This window comes from Anolis sagrei, chromosome 11 (assembly GCF_037176765.1).
Source record: "Anolis sagrei isolate rAnoSag1 chromosome 11, rAnoSag1.mat, whole genome shotgun sequence".
NCBI lineage: Eukaryota > Metazoa > Chordata > Lepidosauria > Squamata > Dactyloidae > Anolis > Anolis sagrei.
In genome coordinates, this window is record NC_090031.1 from 19,288,863 (window position 1) to 19,309,912 (window position 21,050).

Consider the following 21,050-nt stretch of genomic DNA (forward strand, 5'->3'; position numbering starts at 1 on the left):
GCAAATTGCTTCTGGTGTGAGAGAATTGGCCATCTGCGAGGACGTTGCCCAGGGGACGCCCAGATGAATTGATGTTTTTATCATTCTTGTGGGAGGCTTCTTTCATGTCCCTGTATGAGGAGCTGGAGCTGATAGAGGGAGCTCATCTGCCTCTCCCCGGATTTGAACAGGGGTTTAACCCACTGCGCCACCAGTGGCTCCTCATAAATGTGGGTGAAACGTCAGGAGAGAATGGAGCCCCTGGTGGCACCGTGGGTTAAACCCCTATGCCGGCAGGACTAAAGACCGATAGGTCGCAGGTTCGAATCTGGGCAGCGCAGATGAGCTCCCTCTGTCAGCTCTAGCTCCTCATGTGGGGACATGACAGAAGCCTCCCACGAGGATGGTAAAATATCAAAACATCCAGGCGTCCCCTGGGCAACATCATAGAATCATAGACTCATAGAATCAAAGAGTTGGAAGAGACCTCATGGGCCATCCAGTCCAACCCAATTCTGCCAAGAAGCAGGAATGTAGCATTCAAATCACCCTGACAGATAGCCATCCAGCCTCTGTTTAAAAGCTTCCAAAGAAGGAGCCTCCACCACACTCCAGAGAGTTCCACTGCTGAACGGCTCTCACAGTCAGGAAGTTCTTCCTCATGTTTAGGAAGTTTCTTGTAGTTGAAGCTATTGTTCCACGTCCTAGTTTCCAGGGAAGCAGAAAACAAGCTTGCTCCCTTCTCCCTGTGACTTCCTCTCAGATATTTATACATGGCTATCATATCTCTTCTCAGCCTTCTCTTCTTCAGGCTAAACATGTCCAGCTCCTTAAGCCGCTCCTCATAGGGCTTGTTTTCCAGACCCTTGATCATTTTATTCACCCTCCTCTGGACACATTCCAGCTTGTCAATATCTCCCTTTAATTGTGGTGCCCAGAATTGGACACAATATTCCAGGTGTGGTCCAACCAAAGCAGAATAGAGGGGTAGCATTACTTCCCTAGATCTAGACCAGGGGTCCTCAAACTAAGCCCCGGGGGCCGGATGCGGCCCTCCAAGGTCATTTTCCCGGCCCTCGCTCAGGCTCAACCTAAGTCTGTAACGACTTGAAAACACACAACAACAACAACAACAACAACAACAACAATCCTATCTCATCAGCCAAAAGCAGGCCATTGAAATACTAATAAGTTTATATTTGTTAAAACTGTTCTTCATTTTAATTATTTTGCACTACAAATAAGATATGTGCAGTGTGCATAGGAATTTATTCATGTTTTTTCAAATTATAATCCGGCCCTCCAACAGTTTGAGGGACTGTGATCTGGCCCTCTGTTTAAAAAGTTTGAGGACCCCTGATCTAGACACTATGCTCCTATTGATGCAGGCCAAAATCCCATTGGCTTTTTTTGCCACCACATCACATTGTTGACTCATGTTTAACTTGTTGTCCATGAGGACTCCAAGATCTTTTTCACACGTACTGCTCTCGAGCCAGGCGTCCCCCATTCTGTATCTTTGCATTTCGTTTTTCCTGCCAAAGTGGAGTATCTTGCATTTGTCACTGTTGAACTTCATTTTGTTAGTTTTGGCTCATCTCTCTAATCTGTCAAGATCGTTTTGAATCCTGCTCCTGTCCTCTGGAGTATTGGCTATCCCTCCCAATTTGGTGTCGTCTGCAAACTTGACGATCCTGCCTTCTAACCCTTCATCTAAGTCGTTAATAAAGATGTTGAACAGGACCGGGCCCAGGACGGAACCCTGTGTCACTCCACTTGTCACTTCTTTCGAAGATGAAGAGGAAGCATTAGAGAGCACCCTTTGGGTTCGTCCATTTAACCAATTACAGATCCACCTCACCGTAGTTTTGCCTCGCCCACATTGGACTAGTTTCCTTGCCAGAAGGTCGGGGGGGACCTTGTCGAAGGCCTTACTGAAATCCAGGTACGCTACATCCACGGCATTCCCCGCATCTACCCAGCTTGTAGCTCTATCGAAGAAAGAGATCAGATTAGTCTGGCATGACTTGTTTTTGATAAATCCATGTTGACTATTAGCGATGACCGCATTTGTTACTAAGTGCTTGCAGACCACTTCCTTGACAATCTTTTCCAGAATCTTGCCTGGTATCAATGTGAGGCTGACCGGACGGTAATTGTTTGGGTCATCTTTTTTTCCCTTCTTGAAGATTGGGACCACATTGGCCCTCCTCCAATCTGCTGGAACTTCTCCCGTTCTCCAAGAACTCTCAAAGATGATTGCCAATGGTTTGGAAATGATTTCTGCTAGTTCCTTCAATACTCTTGGGTGTAGTTGATCTTGCCCTGGGGACCTGAATTCATTTAGAGCGGCCAAGTATTCCTGGATGACTTGTTTCCCAATTTGGGGTTGGATGTCCTCTAATCCCTCATCCACTCCATCTTGCTGAGGTTAAAGATGACTTTCTTTTTGTGAGAAGACTGAGGCAAAGAAGGCATTAAGTAGTTCTGCCTTTTCCCTACCCCCTGTCAGCATTGCCCCATCTTCTCCTCAAAGAGGCCCTATTGCCTCCTTGTTTTTCCTTTTTCTACTGACATAAGAAAAGAAGCCGTTTTTATTGTTTTTAATGTCCCTGGCAAGCCTGAGCTCGTTTTGTGCTTTAGCCTTGCGGACCTTTTCCCTTCTTATGTTAGCTATTTGTTTGAATTCTTCTTTGGTGATTTCTCCCTTTTTCCACTTCTTGTGCATGCCTCTTTTGTGTCTTAGCACGGTTAGAAGTTCTTTGGACATCCATTCTGGCTTCTTTGCACTTGTCCTATTTTTTCTCTTTGTTGGCACGGTTTGCAATTGCGCCTTGAGTATTTCATTCTTGAGAAACTCCCATCCATCCATAACTCCCTTGTCTTTTAGTATCTGTGTCCACGGAATGCTGCTCAGTGTTTCCTTCATTTTTTGGAAATCAGCTCGCTTAAAGTCCAAAATGCGGATTTGACTTGTCTTAGTTTCGACCTTCCTTTGTATCTCAAATTGCAGGAGCACATGGTCACTTGCCCCTAAGGATCCGACCACTTTAACCGCATCGATCAGGTCCTCCGCATTTGTTAGGATGAGATCAAAAGTAGCCAACCCCCTTGTTGCCTTTTCTACCTTCTGGACCATGAAACTGTCTGCAAGGCAAGCGAGGAATTTGTTGGACCTTGTACTCTTGGCCGAGTTTGTTTTCCAGCAAATGTCGGGATAGTTAAAATCACCCATGACTACTACATCTCTTCTCTGTGCATGTTTGGTCAACTGTTGGCATAAGACTTCATGAAGTTCTTCCTCCTAGCTTGGAGGTCTTGTAGTAGACACCTACAATGACATCTTTTTGAGTCCCAGTTCCCTTGATTCTTATCCAGATGCTTTTAAGCTGGTTTCCCAGATTGGTGTCTTGCATCTCTTCTGCAGCGTAACAGTTTTTGACATATAAGGATACTCCGCCTCCTCTCCCCTTTGTTCGGTTTCTGTGAAAGAGGTTATAGCCCTCGATGTCTACATTCCAGCGATAGGAGTCATCCCACCAGGTTTCAGTGATGCCTATGATATCATATTTGTGATGTTGTGCTAAAAGTTGGAGTTCATCTTGTTTATTTCCCATGCTCTGTGCATTAGTGTAAAGACATGTGAGCCCCTGAGATCTTCCCCTGAGCTGTTTAATTGAGATTATTGTGCTTTTGGTACTTGGTCCTCGTTGTGTTTGTGCAGCCCTCCATTTAGCCTTCTGGCAGTTCCCTGACATTGTGATAAAGTAGTGTTCGCAAGGCTGTTGTCCCCCTCCCCCAGTGGACCTAGTTTAAAGTGCGCCTAATGAGGTTTGCGAGTCTGTGAGCAAAAAGGTGTTTTCCTACTTGTGTGAGATGCACTCCATCCCTTGCCAGTAGGCCATCCTCCTGGAAAAGCAGGCCATGGTCAAGGAAGCCAAAACTTTCCTCCTGACACCATTTTCTAAGCCAGTTATTGGCCTGTACTATTTTTCTGGCCCTTGTAGAACCGTGTCTTACAACTGGGAGGAGGGATTAAAAGACCACGTGTACATTACATTGTTTTAGCTTTGTTCCGAGAGCTCGAAAATCATTTATGATCATTTGAAAAGCATGCCTAGCAGTTCGGCCAATGCAGACGGCCAATTCTCTCCAACCAGAAGCAACTTGCAGTTTCTGACACGACATAAATGTGGGTGAAACATCAGGAGAGAATGCCTCTGGAACTTGGCCATATAGCCTGGAAAACTCTCGGCAACCCAAATACAATTCTATTTGCCAATGTTTACATGCTGTCTTGAATTCATTAGAAAAAAGATGGTGCTAATACATGCATTCAAATCTGCACCCCATCACAATCCTTGTTCGCCATAGGAGACTTTAAAACACATCCAATTGGGCTATCCATAAATATATTTATTGCCTGGACTGGAACATATGGAATTGTGTGGCAACAGGGAAGCTAATGGATTGCGAAGTATTTTTTGTGCTTTTGACCCACAGGCAAACTTTCACTATGGTGAGAGATTGTTAGGCCTATAGATCAACACAACAACAACATTGAAAACTGCCTATATATACAGCTGCCTTGAGTTCCCTTCAGGCTTGAGAAAGGGTATAAATAGAGTAAATAAATAATAAACAACAACAACAGTACTTACGCCGAAGGATCTCCCTCTGCTTCCGGACGTACCAAGTGTAGAGTGCCGCCCGCTTCTGGGTTTTCATGGGGGTCCCCTTGTTGAGATGCTGAGAGAGATGGGACTGGTTCAATCCAGTGACATCCACCACCTCCCTTTGAGGGATGTTGTGTTGTTGCATGTAGCCCTTGATCATTTTGGCTGCCCGCCAAGGGTCCTCGCTAAAAGGAAATGGGGGGGGGGGGGAAACAACCATTAGGAGTTTGTTCAAAATCAAGGAGAAGGTCTCTAATGTTGGTGTCGAGGCTTGAAAAAGGAATGGGGTTAGGAAACTGAAGTATGGATTTGAACATGGGAATTAACCCCATGGCTGCACTGCATTGGAAGCCATGGGTCGAAACACAAACATAATCACACTCAGTTTGACAGTTAAAGATGGAGGAAGCAGCTCAGGCACAAGCAAACCGCTGCGGCATCTCTTCGCTTATGGGCCCTTCCACCTTAAAATAATATGACTCAGAACCATGGATTCAAATGGCAGGAAAGGAGATTCCACCTGAACTTTAGGAAGAACTTCCTGACTATGAGAGTTGTTCAACAGTGGAACTCTCTGCATCAGTGTCTGGTTGAGGCTTTTCAACAGAGGGCATTAGTTGGGGGTGCTTTGATTGTGCTTTTTCTGCACATAAAGGGGTTGGACTAGATGGCTTTTAGGGGTCCCTTCCAACTCTATGATTCTGTAACTGTTGCCCTGTTGGCTGCTCTCTGGTGTCCTTTGGCCTCCTGTTTTCATCCAGGAACAGTTGAAGGACATAAGAATATGATAGTGTTTTGGTTGCAACAGTTGAACACATCTGCTGTGACCTGCCTCTAGTCACAGGGAGAAGTGATTAAGAATTATTATTATTATTATTATTATTATTATTATTCGGGATGGCAGTCGTTGCAGGTTGCCTCCATCCACGTTTTGGAACAGGCCCAGGGGCTGGGTGCAACCCCTTGGGCTCTTTTCTCTCTCTCACCATCCTATCCTTTCTTCCTTCTCTTTTTCCTTCCTTACCTCCCCCTTTCTCCCTCCCTCCTTCCATCCCTTCCGTCCTTCCTTCCCTCTCTCCCTCTTTCTCCTTCCTTCCTTCCTTCCTTCCCTTTTGTCTTTCCTTCCTTCTCTCTTTCCTCCCTCCTCTCCCTCCATTCTCTTCCACCCTTCCACCCTTTTGTCCTTCTCTCTTTCCTTCCTCCTTCCCTTCCTTCCTTCCATCCATCCATCCATCCCTTTTGTTGTCCTTCCTTCTCTCTTCCCCTCCTCCTTCCCGCTTTGAGCCGCCTGAGGGTTGAGAAAAGCAGTATATAAAATAAATAAATAAATAAATTCTTCCTTCCACCATTCCTTTCCACTCCTTCGTGCTTTCTTTTTCCTCCCCTCTTTCCTCCCTCATGACCTCTTTCTCCTTCTTTTCCTTTTGTCTTTCCTTCATTTCTCTCTTCATCCTTCCTTTCCTTCCTTGCATCCTTCTCTTCCTCCCTTTCTTCCTTCCTTCTTTTTCCTTCCTCCTTCCCTTCTACCCTTTCATTCTTCCCTCCCTTTTGTCTTTCCTTCCTTCTCTTTTTCCTCCTTCCTTCCCTTTCTCCATTCATCCTTCCCCTCCTCCCTTTCTTCCATCCTTCCCTCTTTCCTTCCTCCTTCACTTCCTTCTTTTGCATCCATCCATCCAATCCTTTTCTTCCACCCTTTCATCCTTCCCTTCTTTTGTCTTTCCTTCCTTCTCTCTTTCCTTCATACTTCCCTCCCTTCCCTCCCTCTTTCTCTTTCCATCTTTCCCTTCCACTGTCTCATCCTTCCTTCCCTCTTTCCTCCCTCTCTGCCTCTTTCTGCTTCTTTCCCTTTTGTCTTTCCTTCTCTCTTTCCTTTATCCTTCCCTTCCTTCCTTCTTTCTTGTATTTCCTTCCTTCCCCCTTTCCTTCTTCCTTTCCTCTCCCCGTCTTTCTCCTTTCATCCTTCCCTTCCTCCCTTTCGTCCTTCTTTCTCTCTTTTCTTCCTCCTTCACTTCCTTCCTTCCTTCCTTCCTTCTTTCCTTCCATCCATCCTTTTCTTCCACCCTTTCATCCTTCCTTCCTTCCTTCCCTTTTGTCTTTCCTTCCTTCTCTCTTTCCTTCCTATTTCCCTTCCTTCCCTTCATCTTTCCCTTTCCATCCTTCCCTTCCAGTTTTGTTCCTCCTTCCTTTCCTCTTTTCTCCCTCTCTGCGTCTTTCTGCTTCCTCCCTCCCTCCCTTCCCTTTTGTCTTTCTTTCCTTCTCTCTTTCCTTTATCCTTCCCTTCATTCCTTCCTTCCTTCCTTCTCTTTTACCTTCCTTCCTTTTTGTCTTTCCTTCCTTCCCTCTTTCCTCCCCCCTTCCCACTCCCCCTCTTTTTCCTTTCATCCTTCCTTCCCTTCCCCCCTTTCGTCCTTCCTTCCTTCTCTCTTTCCTTCCTCCTTCCCTTTCTTCCTTCCATCATGGGGTAGCCACACTTCCTAGCAGGGAGTGCTAGCATGTGGCCCCCAAGTTAGAAAGTTTGCCCATGTCTGCTTTAGAACAATAGCCATGGCTCTATGATATGAGATTCTTGTCATCCTGGGAGATGTTTGTCCTTCTCTATTGGAGCCACAACAAAGCCATGGCTTCTGTAGGTTGGAGCCAAAAGTGGCATGGAACTGCTGCAAGTCTGCCATGTGGATGGTTGCACAAACTGGACAGTGTTTTGCTCAGATGACTTGGATGGAGGAGGAAAATGGGGGAGACAAGTTGGGAGCACCTCCCTTCAGCAATTTTAAAGAAGCCAGTTTGGTAATCAAACACAGGCCATTTGAGCCTGCGGCCTTCCTTGTGTACCCAGTGTTCCCCTGGATCAAAGTCAGGCTGAGTCACGCAAGCGCACAGCCGGCACATGGGGACAGTCACGGAAACCAGCCCCACAGGCCACTCCCGAGTGGAAATTGCCCAAACACAGAGAGTTTCGGAGCGCTTTCATCATCAACTCCAGCCATCGTAGCAAAACAAGCACGAGTACATATGACTCGACAACATCTTCCTTAGAAATATGCCAACAATTCCTTTCTCCGACTTTATGACGTTTACACCGAGCTTATCAGAACCTTTCTGTACATCAAAACAACTCCAAGAAGGCCTGGATATGATTCCAGAAATCTCCATTTCCCTTCCACTCTGAAGCCTTGGCCTAGAGGTGCATCTACACTATGGAATGAATGCAGTTTCCTACCACTTGCTCAATGCCATGGGATGCTAGGAGTTGTTGTTTGGTGACGCACCAGCACTCTTGCAAGGCCTCCTCCAGCAAAGACTGGCAGTTCAAATTGTGTCCAAACTCCATTCATCCTATTGCGCCCCTGATAAAATCCAGACGTAATAAAACACTACGGATGGATAAAAGTCTCCTTTCGAAGCACCAGGCAGGTTTTACTATCTCTCCATATAAAATCAGGTTATACAAGGAAGCGGCTCAAAGTCCAAGAAAACAGGTGGGATGACACTGCTCGTTCTCTCTCTCTCTCTCTGGAACTAATCCATGAGCTTCAACCAAGATACATGGCATGAGAAGAAGGAGGAATTGATTACTTTGTTTAATTCACAAGATGGTTCAAAACATCTATCCTGCCTCCACAAACTGCTATCGCCCACAGTGCTGAGGAGCCACCAAAAGTACTTCCTCCGCTCCAAGGACATTGAAGGTTATAGCGGGCACCATGAACATGTCTCCCAACCCCTGCCAATGTCCTCCCCAAACACCATACTACCCACCACCTACATGTTTTGTTTTTCCTCTAGAATGGATATCCCAAGGTTCCTTGCTCTTTCGATCACTGTGGAATTTGCATGACCCCGCCCACTGCCTCTCCCTTAACCCTTTCCTATGGCACACAGCAAACAGGAAATTATCAGCAACTGAACAAGAGATTTGGGGGGAATTGACCTTGATTTATAGATGTTGTAATTCATCTACATCCAGAGAGCACTGTGAACCCAACCAACGATGGATCTAGACCACACTTGCCATGGGTGATGGGATTTGTAGTACCTTCACTCACTTCCTGGGACCTTCAAATAACCTGGGCATCGTCGGGAACCCAAGCTAGTTGTTTATAAAAGTTAAGCATATAAGTAAGGCACATAGAATCACAGAGTTAGAAGAGACCACAGGGACTTTCTAGAAAACATATTTCTAATCGCCTTAGGGACCTCTTGGACAGAGAAGGCTGAAGATCTCTCCGCCTGACCTTCTCTTCCTTTTTAGAAACATACAACAAATCCTCCCACCAAAAGTCCTCATCCGCTGTGATTGGCCGGCCTCTCAGCAAGTGGAGGGCTGTTTCTGAGCCTCCAAGCAGAGAGGGGAGAGCAGGTGTGCTCAGTGCATGGCAGTGTGGTGTGCATGTGCAGGTGAGGGAGAGCATGCAAGGCTGGAGGGAGGCTCGCACCAGCGAGTCCCTTCAAGGCATGAGGGTTCTGTGTGCCAAGTTTGGCCCAATTCTAAAGTTCTTGGGGTTCAGAATGCTCTTTGATTGTAGGTGAACTATAAATCCCAGCAAATACAACTCCCAAATATTAAGGTCTATTTTCCCCAAACTCCACCAGTGTTCACATTTGGGCACATTGGGTATTCTTGCCAAGTTTGGTCCAGATCTATCATTGTTTGAGTCCACAGTGCTCTCTTGATGTAGGTGAACGACAACTCCCAAACTCAAGGTCAATGCCCACCAAACCCTTCCCGTATTTTCTCCTGGTCATGGGAGTTCTGTGTGCCATGATTGATTCAATTCCATCCTTGGTGTGGTTCAGAATGTTCTTTGATAGCAGGTGAACTATAAATTCCAGCAACTACAACTCCCAAATCACAAAATCAAGTAACCCCAGCAGTATTTAAATTTGGATATATCGGGTATTTGTGCCCAATTTGGTCAAGTGAATTAAAATACATCCTGCCTATCAGGTATTTACATTACGATTCATAACAGAAAGAAAAAATACAGTTAGGAGGTAGCAACAAAAATAATGTTATGGTTGGGGGTCACCACACCATGAGAAACTGTATTAAGGGGTCGCGGCATTACAAAGGTTGAGAAACACTGTCTTAGATTGTGTATCCGTGCATAGTAGAGGGTTGGATTGGATGACCCTTCCAACACTTCTTGTTCTTGATTCTACGTTCTTACATCCCCAAAGGTCTGGTTTTCTCCTTGGCACCAGGTGCACAGGCGGGTGACACGGAGGGGGATTTCGAACTCTGGCCCCAGCCCCTTCCCCCCAGGACAAAGGCCCTGTCTTCCAACAAACAGGGCCATCATCTCTGCCAAGCCGAGCCACTCGCTCAGGGCTCGCTCAGGGCCAGGGGCTGCGGCTTTGTTTGCACAGGAGGAGAACTTTGCCCCAGAAGCACAAACTTTGCAAAACAGGGCCTCTGCTGCTCTTCTCCATCTGTGCAGACAAGGGCTGGACCCAAACACACACAAGCCCCATTAAAAGTATTGGAAACAACTCCCATCTCGATCCCAGCTTGTGTGCTAGTCCTAGCAGACAGTGTCTTGCCTTCTTCCATATTGTGCAAATGCTATGAAGTTTTGTTTTTCTATAAAGCCCTCGGCTTTGTTTGTTTTTCAATGATGATTATTTTTCGCCCTCCACGAGAACATGCCATTCAGTCATTGAGATGTCATAAATCCCACACCTTTTGCTTGTTTGTTTGTTTGTTTCCAAGCGGGGAAAAGAACCAAAGGAACTCATTTTCAATCCCTTCTGGTCTGTTCCTAAACAGGAGGAAGAAAGGCTAGCAAATAAAGCAAAATCCAAGACAAGTTGCAAAGATCAATCCAAAACTAAGCAGAGACAAAAATGGTTGCAAATCCCACATTGGGTGGGATTCTTGTAACAAGGTAGATGGCAATGGCTACTATTATTATTATTATTATTATTATTATTATTAAAAATACATTTATTATATTTCTAATTATATTTAGTATATTTATTACTGTATTATTAACATTATATTTTATTGTACTACCTATATCATAACAATGATAGAAATAATCATAATAATTATGATTATATATATATTATAATATTTATTATTATACTTCTTATTACATTTCTTATTATTATTTATTGCATTTAGTATTGTATTATTAATATTATATTTAATACTATAATCTCTATCATAACAATTAGATAATCATGATAATTTATATTAATAATATTAACAATAATAATACATGTATAATTATATTTATTTATTAAATCTATTACTATATTTCTTGTTACATGCATTTATTATTCTTATTCTTATATTTAGTATTGTGGTATTAATATTATAGTTGATAGTATTATCTCTATCATAATAATGAAAGATAATCATAATAATTCATATTATTAATAAAAATGAATGTATTCCTATATTTATTTATTATTATATCTATTATTATATTTCTTATAATAAGAAATAAGGCTGAGAGGAGATATGATAGCCATGTATAAATATGTGAGAGGAAGCCACAGGGAGGAGGGAGCAAGCTTGTTTTCTGCTTCCTTGGAGACTAGGACGCGGAACAATGGCTTCAAACTACAAGAGAGGAGATTCCATCTGAACATGAGGAAGAACTTCCTGACTGTGAGAGCCGTTCAGCAGTGGAACTCTCTGCCCCGGAGTGTGGTGGGGGCTCCTTTTTGGAGACTTTCAAACAGAGGCTGGATGGCCATCTGTCAGGGGTGCTTTGAATGCAATATTCCTGCTTCTTGGCAGAGGGTTGGACTGGATGGCCCATGAGGTCTCTTCCAACTCTATGATTCTATGATTCTATTATTATTTCTTATATTTACTATTGTATTATTAATATTATATTTAATAGATTTACCCCTATCATAACAATTATAGAGATAATCATAACAATTAATATTACTAATACTATTATTAATAATACATGCATGTTATATTTATTTATTATTATACCTTATATTATATTATATTATAACATTATGTTTCTTATTACAGGTATTTATTATTATAATTTTATTATTATATTTATTATTGTATTTAGTATTATATTATAAATATTATATTTTACAGTATTTTCTCTATCATTACCTTTATTTATATCCTGCCTCCCCCCCCCCCCCCAAAAGGGACCAAATGCATATAATATTAATCAGAACCCCAACATATAATCTCCTTTGTGAAAAGAAACAGTGGGGAGGGAAATAAACATTATAATCGTAATATAGATAAAGATTGGCAGGGTTCAAATCCTGCCACAGAAGATCACTGAGCAGGTCACACTCTCTCAGCCTTAGAGGAAGGCAATGGCAAAGCCCATCTCAACAAACCCTGCCAAGCAAAAGTCAAATAGTTTAACTACTAGTCAAATAGTTAACTTAAACTAAATGCTTCTGGAACATGGCCATACAGCCTGGAAAACTCACAGCAACCCAGTGATTCCAGCCATGAAAGCCTTCGACAACACAAACTTAAACTATGTTTGTGGATTGATGACTCAATACTCATGCAGACATGAGGGATGTATGAAACACAAAAACAGACACTAAAAAGAACCAAATATATAGACTTTTTGGCCCCGGCACAATAGGAACATTACTTTGCCGCTCAGGTATCAGACCCAAAGCCAAACGGGGGTGGAATATCCCATTCCAAATAAACTTTGAGCACGTGGATGGCTGGCTGTTATTAATTTAATTTGATAAATCATCTACAGAAAGATACACAAGGTCTTGAGGAAAGAGGAGGGTGATGGGGAAGCAGGAGATCAAATTGGGTTAAAGAAATGACTGTTCATTTATTACACACCTCCCTTTATGACTTATCATCATTGTCATCATCTTCAGACTTTCAACACAGGAAGCATGCATATTATTATTATTATTATTATTATTTTACTAACCTCTCCTTATGGTTTCAAGAAATTATTATTATCATAAAAGACTTTCAACACAGGGAGCATATACATTATTATTATTGTTATTATTATTATTATTATTATTATTATTATTATTATTATTAGATACACAACAAGATGAGTCCAAGATCACTCTGCTGAGTGTTGTATTGGATCACACTTCCCAAGTGTCTAGGACTGTGTGATGTATTGGCAAATAATGCATGCAGATCCAAGCAGGGTGGCCTTTTGCCACCCTATTATTATTTGCCACTTCCTTCCTCCCTCCATCTCTCCTTCCTTCCTTCCCTCACTCACACCTTTCTCTCCTTCTCACCTTCATCATCATTATTATTATTATTATTATTATTTATTGCTCACCTCTCCTTATGGTTTCAAGAATTTATTATTACTTTTATTATTATTAATTGCTTGCCTCTCTTTATGGTATACTAGTAATAATAATGATGATGATAATAATGTATCACCCACCTCTCTTTATGGTTACAAAATTATTATTATTACAAGACTTTCAATACATTGTTATTATAATTATTGTGGTTTTGACATTATTATTATTATTTGAAACACAACAAGATTCGTACACAGCAAAAAAGGTCACTCTGCTGGCTGATGTATTGGATCACATAGTGTTGTAATTACTAGAAGACTTTCAATACATTATTATTATTATTATTATTATTAGAAGTCTTTTAATACATCATCATTATTGCACGACTTTCAACACATTATCATTATTATTAGAAGACTTTCAATACATAACTATTATTATTATAATGGTTTCAATACATTATTATTATTATTATTATTATTATAAGACTTTCAATACATCATCATCATCATTATTATTATTGCACGACTTTCAATACATTACTATTATGGTTTCAATACATTACTATTATTATTATGGTTTCAATACATTATTATTATTATTATTATGGTTTCAATACATTACTATTATTATTATGGTTTCAATACATTATTATTATTATTATTATTAGAAGAAGAAGAGGACTTTCAATACATTATTATTATTATTATTATTATTAGAAGACTAAATACATTATTATTATTATTATTATTATTAGAAGAAGACTTTCAATACATCATCATCATCATCATTATTATTGCATGACTTTCAATACATTACTATTATGGTTTCAATACATTATTATTATTATTATGGTTTCAGTACATTATTATTATTATTATGGTTTCAATACATTACTATTATTATTATGGTTTCAATACATTACTGTTATTATTATGGTTTCAATACATTATTATTATTATTATGGTTTCAATACATTATTATTATTATTATTATTATTATTATTAGAAGAAGAAGACTTTAAATACATTATTATTATTATTATTATCATTATTATTATCGTTTCAATACATTATTATTATTATTATTATTATTAGAAGAAGAAGAAGAATACATTATTCTTCTTCAAGAAGAATACATTATAAGACTTTAAATACATTATTATTATTATCATTATTATTATGGTTTCAATACATTATTATTATTATTATTATTAAAAGAAGAAGAAGAAGACTTTAAATACATTATTATTATCATTATTATTATGGTTTCAATACATTATTATTATTATTATTATTATTAGAAGAAGAAGAAGAGGACTTTCAATACATTATTGTTGTAAGACTTAATACCTTATGATTACAAGACTTTCATTATTATTATTATTATTATTACAAGACTTTCAACACAGGGTGCGTCTACATTGTAGAATTGCCGCAGTTTGAGATCACTTTCATGCTATGTAGTCAGTCCTGAGAGTTGTCCTTTGACTAAGCCAAATGGCCCAAACTACAGATCCCATTCTTCCAGAGTCTTGAGTGATTTCTAAACTCCATCCGCACTGACTTTGTTTCGGATCGAACCCGCGATTGAGCGAATCTCGGATCCGGGAAAAGAACTTTCCTTAAAGACGGAATTCCTTCCCACATTTGCTCTAAACCGCATTCAATGAGTTCCTGGCTTCCCAAACTGTCCCAATTTCCCATTGCAAAGTTGTTGTTGTTGTTTTCCCCTCCGGATCCCTTTGGCCCTTTGCATTGAAGGCGAATTATTTCCAATCGGATCGATCCCTGGGATGTTTACCTTTGGAGAGGAAGGAGAAGCCATGGCGAGCCGCTCTCTCTCTTTCTTTCTCTCTCTTTCTTTCTTTGCCTGCCTCTCCCTTTCTCCTGCTCTTTTATAAATGCGCCTTAAATCGAGTTAATCAATAGCAGGGTTTATTTAGTTGATATTTTGCTAAAGAGGGGGGTAAATATATATATATATATAGGCTCCCAACGACAAGGAAGGATAATTAGTAACTAAGTTGTCAAAGCCGTTGGGCCGGCTTTCGGCGCGGGTCTGCCTGAAACTTCGCCCAAAAGAGGCGAGAAAAGAGCGCTCCCGAGGCTCCCCTTCTTCCTTTGGGAAAAGGAAGGGATATCTGGGGGTTTGGAAGGGTTTAAGAGGTTTTAAGGCACCAAATGGGGCAGCGAAACACAACCTTATTGTGTCCTCCAAAGACAACAGGCAAAAAGACACCATTTCCTGCCTTTCTCTCTCTTTGACACATGCCTTGCTGGATGATAGACGTTTTGGAGACTCAGGAGAAAGAGATTTGGACGGCATTCCGCCTTCGACGGAAATCCCATTGAAACCGAGGCGTTACTCCTGGGTAGGAGGAATCAACACACCGCTTTCGCTTCGGTTGTTTCCCCCTCTCCTTCTGAAGTGACTTTCCCTTCAGTTCTGATCCGCTTTTGTCCCTTTTTGTCCTTACTTTTAAACTTATTTTCCTACTTTCCTTCTTTCCTTCCTTCCTTGCTCTTTTCCTTCCTTCTTTTCTTCCTTCCTCCTTCTTTTTCTTCCTTCCTCCCCCCCTTTTCCTCTCTTTCTTTCTTTCCTTCCTTCCGTCCTTTCTCCCTCATTTCTTTCCTTCCATCCATCTCTTCTTTCTTTTTTCTTTTCTTCCTTCCTCCCTTCCTTCTTTTCTTCCTTCTCTTCCCCCTCTTTTCCTCTCTCTCTCTCTCTTTCTTTCTTTCTTTCTTTCTTTCCTTCCTCCCTCCCTCATTTCTTTCCTTACATCCATCTCTCCTTCCTTTTTTCTTTTCTTCCTTCCTTCCTCCCTCCTTCTTTTCTTCCTTCTCTTCCCCCTCTTTTCCTCTCTCTCTCTCTTTCTTTCTTTCTTTCTTTCTTTCCTTCCTTCCTCCCTCATTTCTTTCCTTCCATCCATCTCTTCTTTCTTTTTTCTTTTCTTCCTTTCTCCCTCCCTCCTTCTTTTCCTTTCTTTCTTTCCTGCGTTTCTTGCTCTTTTTCTTCTTTCTTTTCTTCCTTCCTTCTTCCTTCTTTTTCTTCCTTCTTTCCCCCCTCTTTTCCTCTTTCTTTCTTTCCTTCCTTCCTTTCTCCCTCATTTCCTTCCTTTCATCCATCCATCTCTTCTTCCTTTTTTTCTTTTCTTCCTTTCTTCCTACCTCTTTTTCTTCCTTCCTTCTTTTCTCCTCTTTTCCTTCCATCTTTTCTTTCTTTTTTCTTTTCTTCCTTCCTTTCTCCCCCTTTTCCTCTCTTTTCTTCCTTCCTTCCTTCTTTTCTCCCTCTTTTCATTAGTTCCTTCCTTTCATACTTTCTTTTCCCCCCCTTTTCTTCCTCTCTTTTACACTGTGAACTGCTCTGAGTCCCCTTTCGGAGCTGAAAAGAGCAGTATACAAATACCACAAATAAATAATAAATACATTTTCCTTCCTTTCTCCCCCTCTTTTCTTTCCTCCCTTCCTTTCTTCCTTCCCCTTTTCCTCTCTTTCCCTCCTTCCTTTCTCCCTTTTTTCGTTCCTTCTTTCCATCCTTTCTTTCTTTTTCCTTTTCTTCCTTCCTTCCTTTTCCACTGTTAACCAACCTGGGTCTCCTTCGGGTGTTGAAAAGAGCAGTATACAATACCGCAAATAAATAATAAATACATTTTCCTTCCTTCCCTTTCTCCTACTTTTCTTCTGTTCTTTCTTCTGTTCTTTCTTTCCTCTTTTCCTTTCTTTCTTTCTTTTCTTCCTCCCTCCCTCTTTTCCCTTCCTTCCTTTCCTTTCTTCTTTCCCTCCTTCCTCTCTCTTTTATTTTCTTTCTTTTCTTCCTTTCTTCTTTTCTCCCTCTTTTTCTTTTGTTCTTTCTTTCCTTCCTTCCTCTTTTCCTTTCATACGTTCTTTCCTTCCTTCTTTTCTCCCTCTTTTCCTTTCTTTTCTTCCTTCCCTCTTTTCTTTTCGTTCTTTCCTTTCTTCCTTCCCCTTTTCCATTCTTTCTTTCTTTCTTTTCCTCCTTTCCCCATGTAAGCCGCCCTGAATCCCTTCAGGGAGATGGTGGAGGAATGCAAAAATAAAGTTATTATTATTATTATTATTATTATTATTATTATTTCTCCTTCATTTCCTTTCTTTCCTTCATTTCTTCCTTCTTTTCTCCCTTTTTCCTATCATTCTTTTTCTAACCCTTTTTTTCTTTCATTCATTCATTCCTTCTCCCTTTCCTTCCTTCCTTCCTTTCCTTCTTTCTTTCTTTCTTTCTTTCTCTCCTTCCTTCCTTCCTTCCTTCCTTCCTTTTCCCTTGGTCCTTAGTTTTTATAGCTGTTTTGCAGACAGTGAGAAAAACAAACCTAGAAACCGCAGGTCAGATTATTATTATTATTACTATTATTATTATTATTATTATTATTGTTATTACTATTATTATTATTATGAAAAGCACGTTAAAATCTTTCTGGAAACGGTGCTAAACACAAATGGGACAGATTTCTTGGGAGCCCATCATTAAAAATACACAGGAAGTGTCTAAAGAAAACCCTACGAAAGGCACCAATCATGGGGATATTTCGTTGGAGGATATTTCGGTGGAGGGGTGTCTTTATAAGTTCTCACAAAATCCCAACTTCTGAGAATTTTGGGATTTTGTGAGTATTTTGTGTGTAAAATACTCATTGGGGGGGGGGGGGATTTATTTGATGGCAAATGCAAAAAAAAGCCAACCCCAACCCATTCCAGAAGTATCCCTTGCTTTAGAAAACCTCCCAAGACACATGGGATTTTCCGAAAGAAAGCCAGAGACAGCACAAAACCAATGTATTGTCCACAAATCATGTTTAGAACTCATAATATCCCTTTTCCTGCTTTCAACAACTTTCAAACGATATGATTTTTGCCATGCAATAGCCCTATAGGATTGAGGCATTGTTATGTTTACTCGCTGTCTTCTCTATTTTTTTCCTGTTTTGCAAAAGCAAATGATTTGGGAAGAGAAGAGGCAAATGAATTCAGGGCTTCGATATTGTATTATATGGTCAGTGCAGACTCCTATGATGCAGAATGGACTTATATAAGGTCAATGTAAACCCAAATATAGTCAGCGTAGACCATTTATTGTGGTGTAGATTCATACCATGCAGTGTAGACTCCTGTAGACCCATACAATGCAGTATAGACTCATATGTGGTTAGTGTAGGCCCATACATTGTCAACATAGACTCTTATAATTCAGTGTAGACTCATACAAGGTCAGTGTAGGACCATATAATGCAGTGTAGACTCATATAAGATCAGTGTAGATGCCTATAGTGTAATGTAGACCCATACAAGGTCAGTGTAGCCCATATAATGAAATGTAGATAGGTATATAGCCAATGTAGATGCATATAGTACAATGTAGGTCAATGTAGACCATTATTATTATTATTATTATTATTATTATTATTATTATGCAGTGTAGAGGCAGTGTAAACCCATATCATGAAATGTTGATAGCTATATAGCCAACGTAGATGCATATAGCGCAATGTAGACTCATATAGGGTCAGTGTAGACCCATATCATGAAATGTAGATATGTATATGGCCAGTGTTGATGCATACAGCGCAATGTGTATAGGGTCAGAGTAGACCTAAATAACACAGGAATGTAACACCGTTCAGATTATTATTACTTCTTGGCAGGGGGTTGGACTGGATGGCCCATGAGGTCTCTTCCAACTCTTTGATTCTATGATTCTAGGTGTACGGCCAGTGTAGGTACAATCAGTGTAATGTAGGCCCATAGAAGGTCAGTGTAGTCCTATATAATGCAGTGTAGAGGCACAAATAATGCAATGTCAACCTAAATAATGCAATGTAGTCCCATATAGGGTCAGCATAGAGCCATGGAACACAGTGCAGACTCATATGTGCTCCACGTAGGGTCATAGATACACCTAGTGTAATGTAAACCCATCTAGGATCAAAGCCATAGAATTCAATGTAGACTCATCTAGAGTCAGTGTAGAGCCATAGAATGCAGTGTAGGCTCACCTAAAGTCCATGTAGATGCATCTAGTGTAACGTAGATCCATCTAGGGTCAGTGTAGAGCCATAGAAGGCAGTGTAGACACCTAGAGTCAGTGTACATGCATCTAGTGTAATGTAGACCCATCTAGAGCCATAGAATGCAGTGTAGACTCATACAGGGTCAGTGTAGATGGATCTAGTGTCATGTAGATCCATCTAGGATCAGTGTGGAGCCATAGAATGCAGTGCAGACCCATCTAGGGTCAGTGTAGATGCTTCTAGTGTCATGTAGACCCATCTAGGATCAGCGTAGAGCCACAGAATGCAGGGTAGACTCATAGAGCCATAGAATGCACGGGAGACTCACCTAGAGTTTGTGTAGATGCCTCTAATGTCATGTAGACCCATCTAGACTCAGGGTAGAGCCATAGAATGCAGTGTAGACTCAAATAGAGTCAGTGTAGACACCCCTAGTGTCATGTAGACCCATCTAGACTCTGCTTAGAGCTACAGAATGCAGTGTAGACTCATAGAGGGTCAGTGTAGACCATATAATCCAGTGTAGAATCCCGTAAGTTTAGTGTAGATGCAACTAGTGTCATGTAGACCCGTCTAGGGTGAGTGCAGAGCTCTAGAATGTAGTGTAGACTCACCTAGAGTCAGTGTAGATGTCCCTAGTGTCATGGAGACCCATCTAGGGTCAGCGTAGAGCCCTAGAATGTAGTGCAGACTCACCTAGAGTCAGTGTAGATGTCCCTAATGTCATGGAGACCTGTCTAGGGTCAGCGTAGAACCCTAGAATGTAGTGTAGACTCACTTAGAGTCAGTGTAGATGCCCCAAGCCCTAGTGTCATGTAGACCCGTCTAGGGTCAGCGTAGAGCCCTAGAATGTAGTGCAGACTCACCTAGAGTCAGTGTGGATGTCCCTAGTGTCATGTAGACCCGTCTAGGGTCAGCGTAGAGCCCTAGAATGTAGTGTAGACTCACCTAGAGTCAGTGTAGATGTCCCTAGTGTCATGTAGACCCATCTAGGTCAGCGTAGAGCCATAAAATGTAATGTAGACTCACCTAGAGTCAGTGTAGATGCTCCTAGTGTCATGTAGACCTGTCTAGGGTCAGCGTAGAGCCATAGAATGTAATGTAGACTCACCTAGAGTCAGTGTAGATGCCCCTAGTGTTGTGTAGACCCATCTAGACTCTGCTTAGAGCTACAGAATGCAGTGTAGACTCATAGAGGGTCGGTGTAGACCATCGAATCCAGTGTAGACTCCCGTAGGTTTAGTATAGATGCAACGAGTGTCATATAGACCCGGCTAGGGTCAGCCTAGAGCCCTAGAATGTAGTGCAGACTCCCCTAGGGTCAGCGTGGATGTCCCTAATGTCTTGTAGACATGTCTAGGGTGAGTGCAGAGCCCCGGAGTGGAGGCCAGAGCGCCGAAGGCTTTACCTGACCATCCGCTCGACTTCGGCGCGCTGCTCGGCGGCCTCCTGGGTGTTGAGGGCCTGCAGCTCGCGGAGGATGGGCGGCGTGTCGAAGTCCTCGTCGCCGTCCTCCTCGGAGGCGCCTTCGTCCCCGGACAGCTTGCCCTTTCCGGCTCCGTTGCCGTTGCTCAGGGGCTGGAGGAGAGCCTCGGCCGGGGTCCCGGCGGGGGAGACCGGGGCCAGAGCCTCCAGCTTGACCAAGCCCCCGCCGGAGCCGGAGCCGTAGCGCGGGGCCGGTGCGCCGCCGCTGGTGCCGGGCATGAGCTCCTCGACGGCGCGGACCAGGGCCTGCCGCGAGACGCCCGAGTCCAGCAGCGCCTTGAGCAGCTCCTCTTGCAGGGCGCTCAGCCGGGACACCATGGTCGGCAAAGCGGCGAGGAGACTGAGGCTGCCGAGAGGACGCGCGGACGGAGGGACGGACACCTGCCGCCTCCGTCGAGGAGGCCCGCCCCGCCACGCCCCGCCCCCGCCGCCAGGACATAGGCGGGATGCAAATTGGGGGGGGGGGGGCGGGGAGGCAAAGGAGGAGGAGGAGGAGGGGCGGGGCCTCGCAGGGACTCCCGTCGCGTGCCCTTTGGACCAGGAAGAGGCGCCCAGGTGAGGAGCCCCGCGGAAGGCCCCATCGAGGGCACTCTGGCACGCCTTCCTTCATAGAATCCTACAGCTGGAAGAGA

At 42.3% G+C, this 21,050-nt stretch overlaps 1 protein-coding gene across 2 annotated transcripts in view; it reads right to left on the bottom strand.

Annotated features, from left to right (window-relative positions):
• HNF1B (HNF1 homeobox B) overlaps positions 1 to 20,815 on the bottom strand; it is a 67,059-nt gene extending 46,244 nt beyond the window's left edge. Inside the window, exons 1-2 of one of the 2 annotated variants that reach the window (XM_060757099.2) lie at positions 20,342 to 20,815; positions 4,641 to 4,840 (exon numbers count right to left, since the gene is read on the bottom strand). In XM_060757099.2, coding sequence (XP_060613082.2) covers positions 4,641 to 4,840; positions 20,342 to 20,736 — 595 coding nt within the window. In that variant the 5' untranslated portion in view covers positions 20,737 to 20,815. The remainder of the gene's footprint in view (positions 1 to 4,640; positions 4,841 to 20,341) is intronic. The other variant, XM_060757098.2, reaches the window with a different exon arrangement.
• Positions 20,816 to 21,050: the final 235 nt, after the last annotated feature.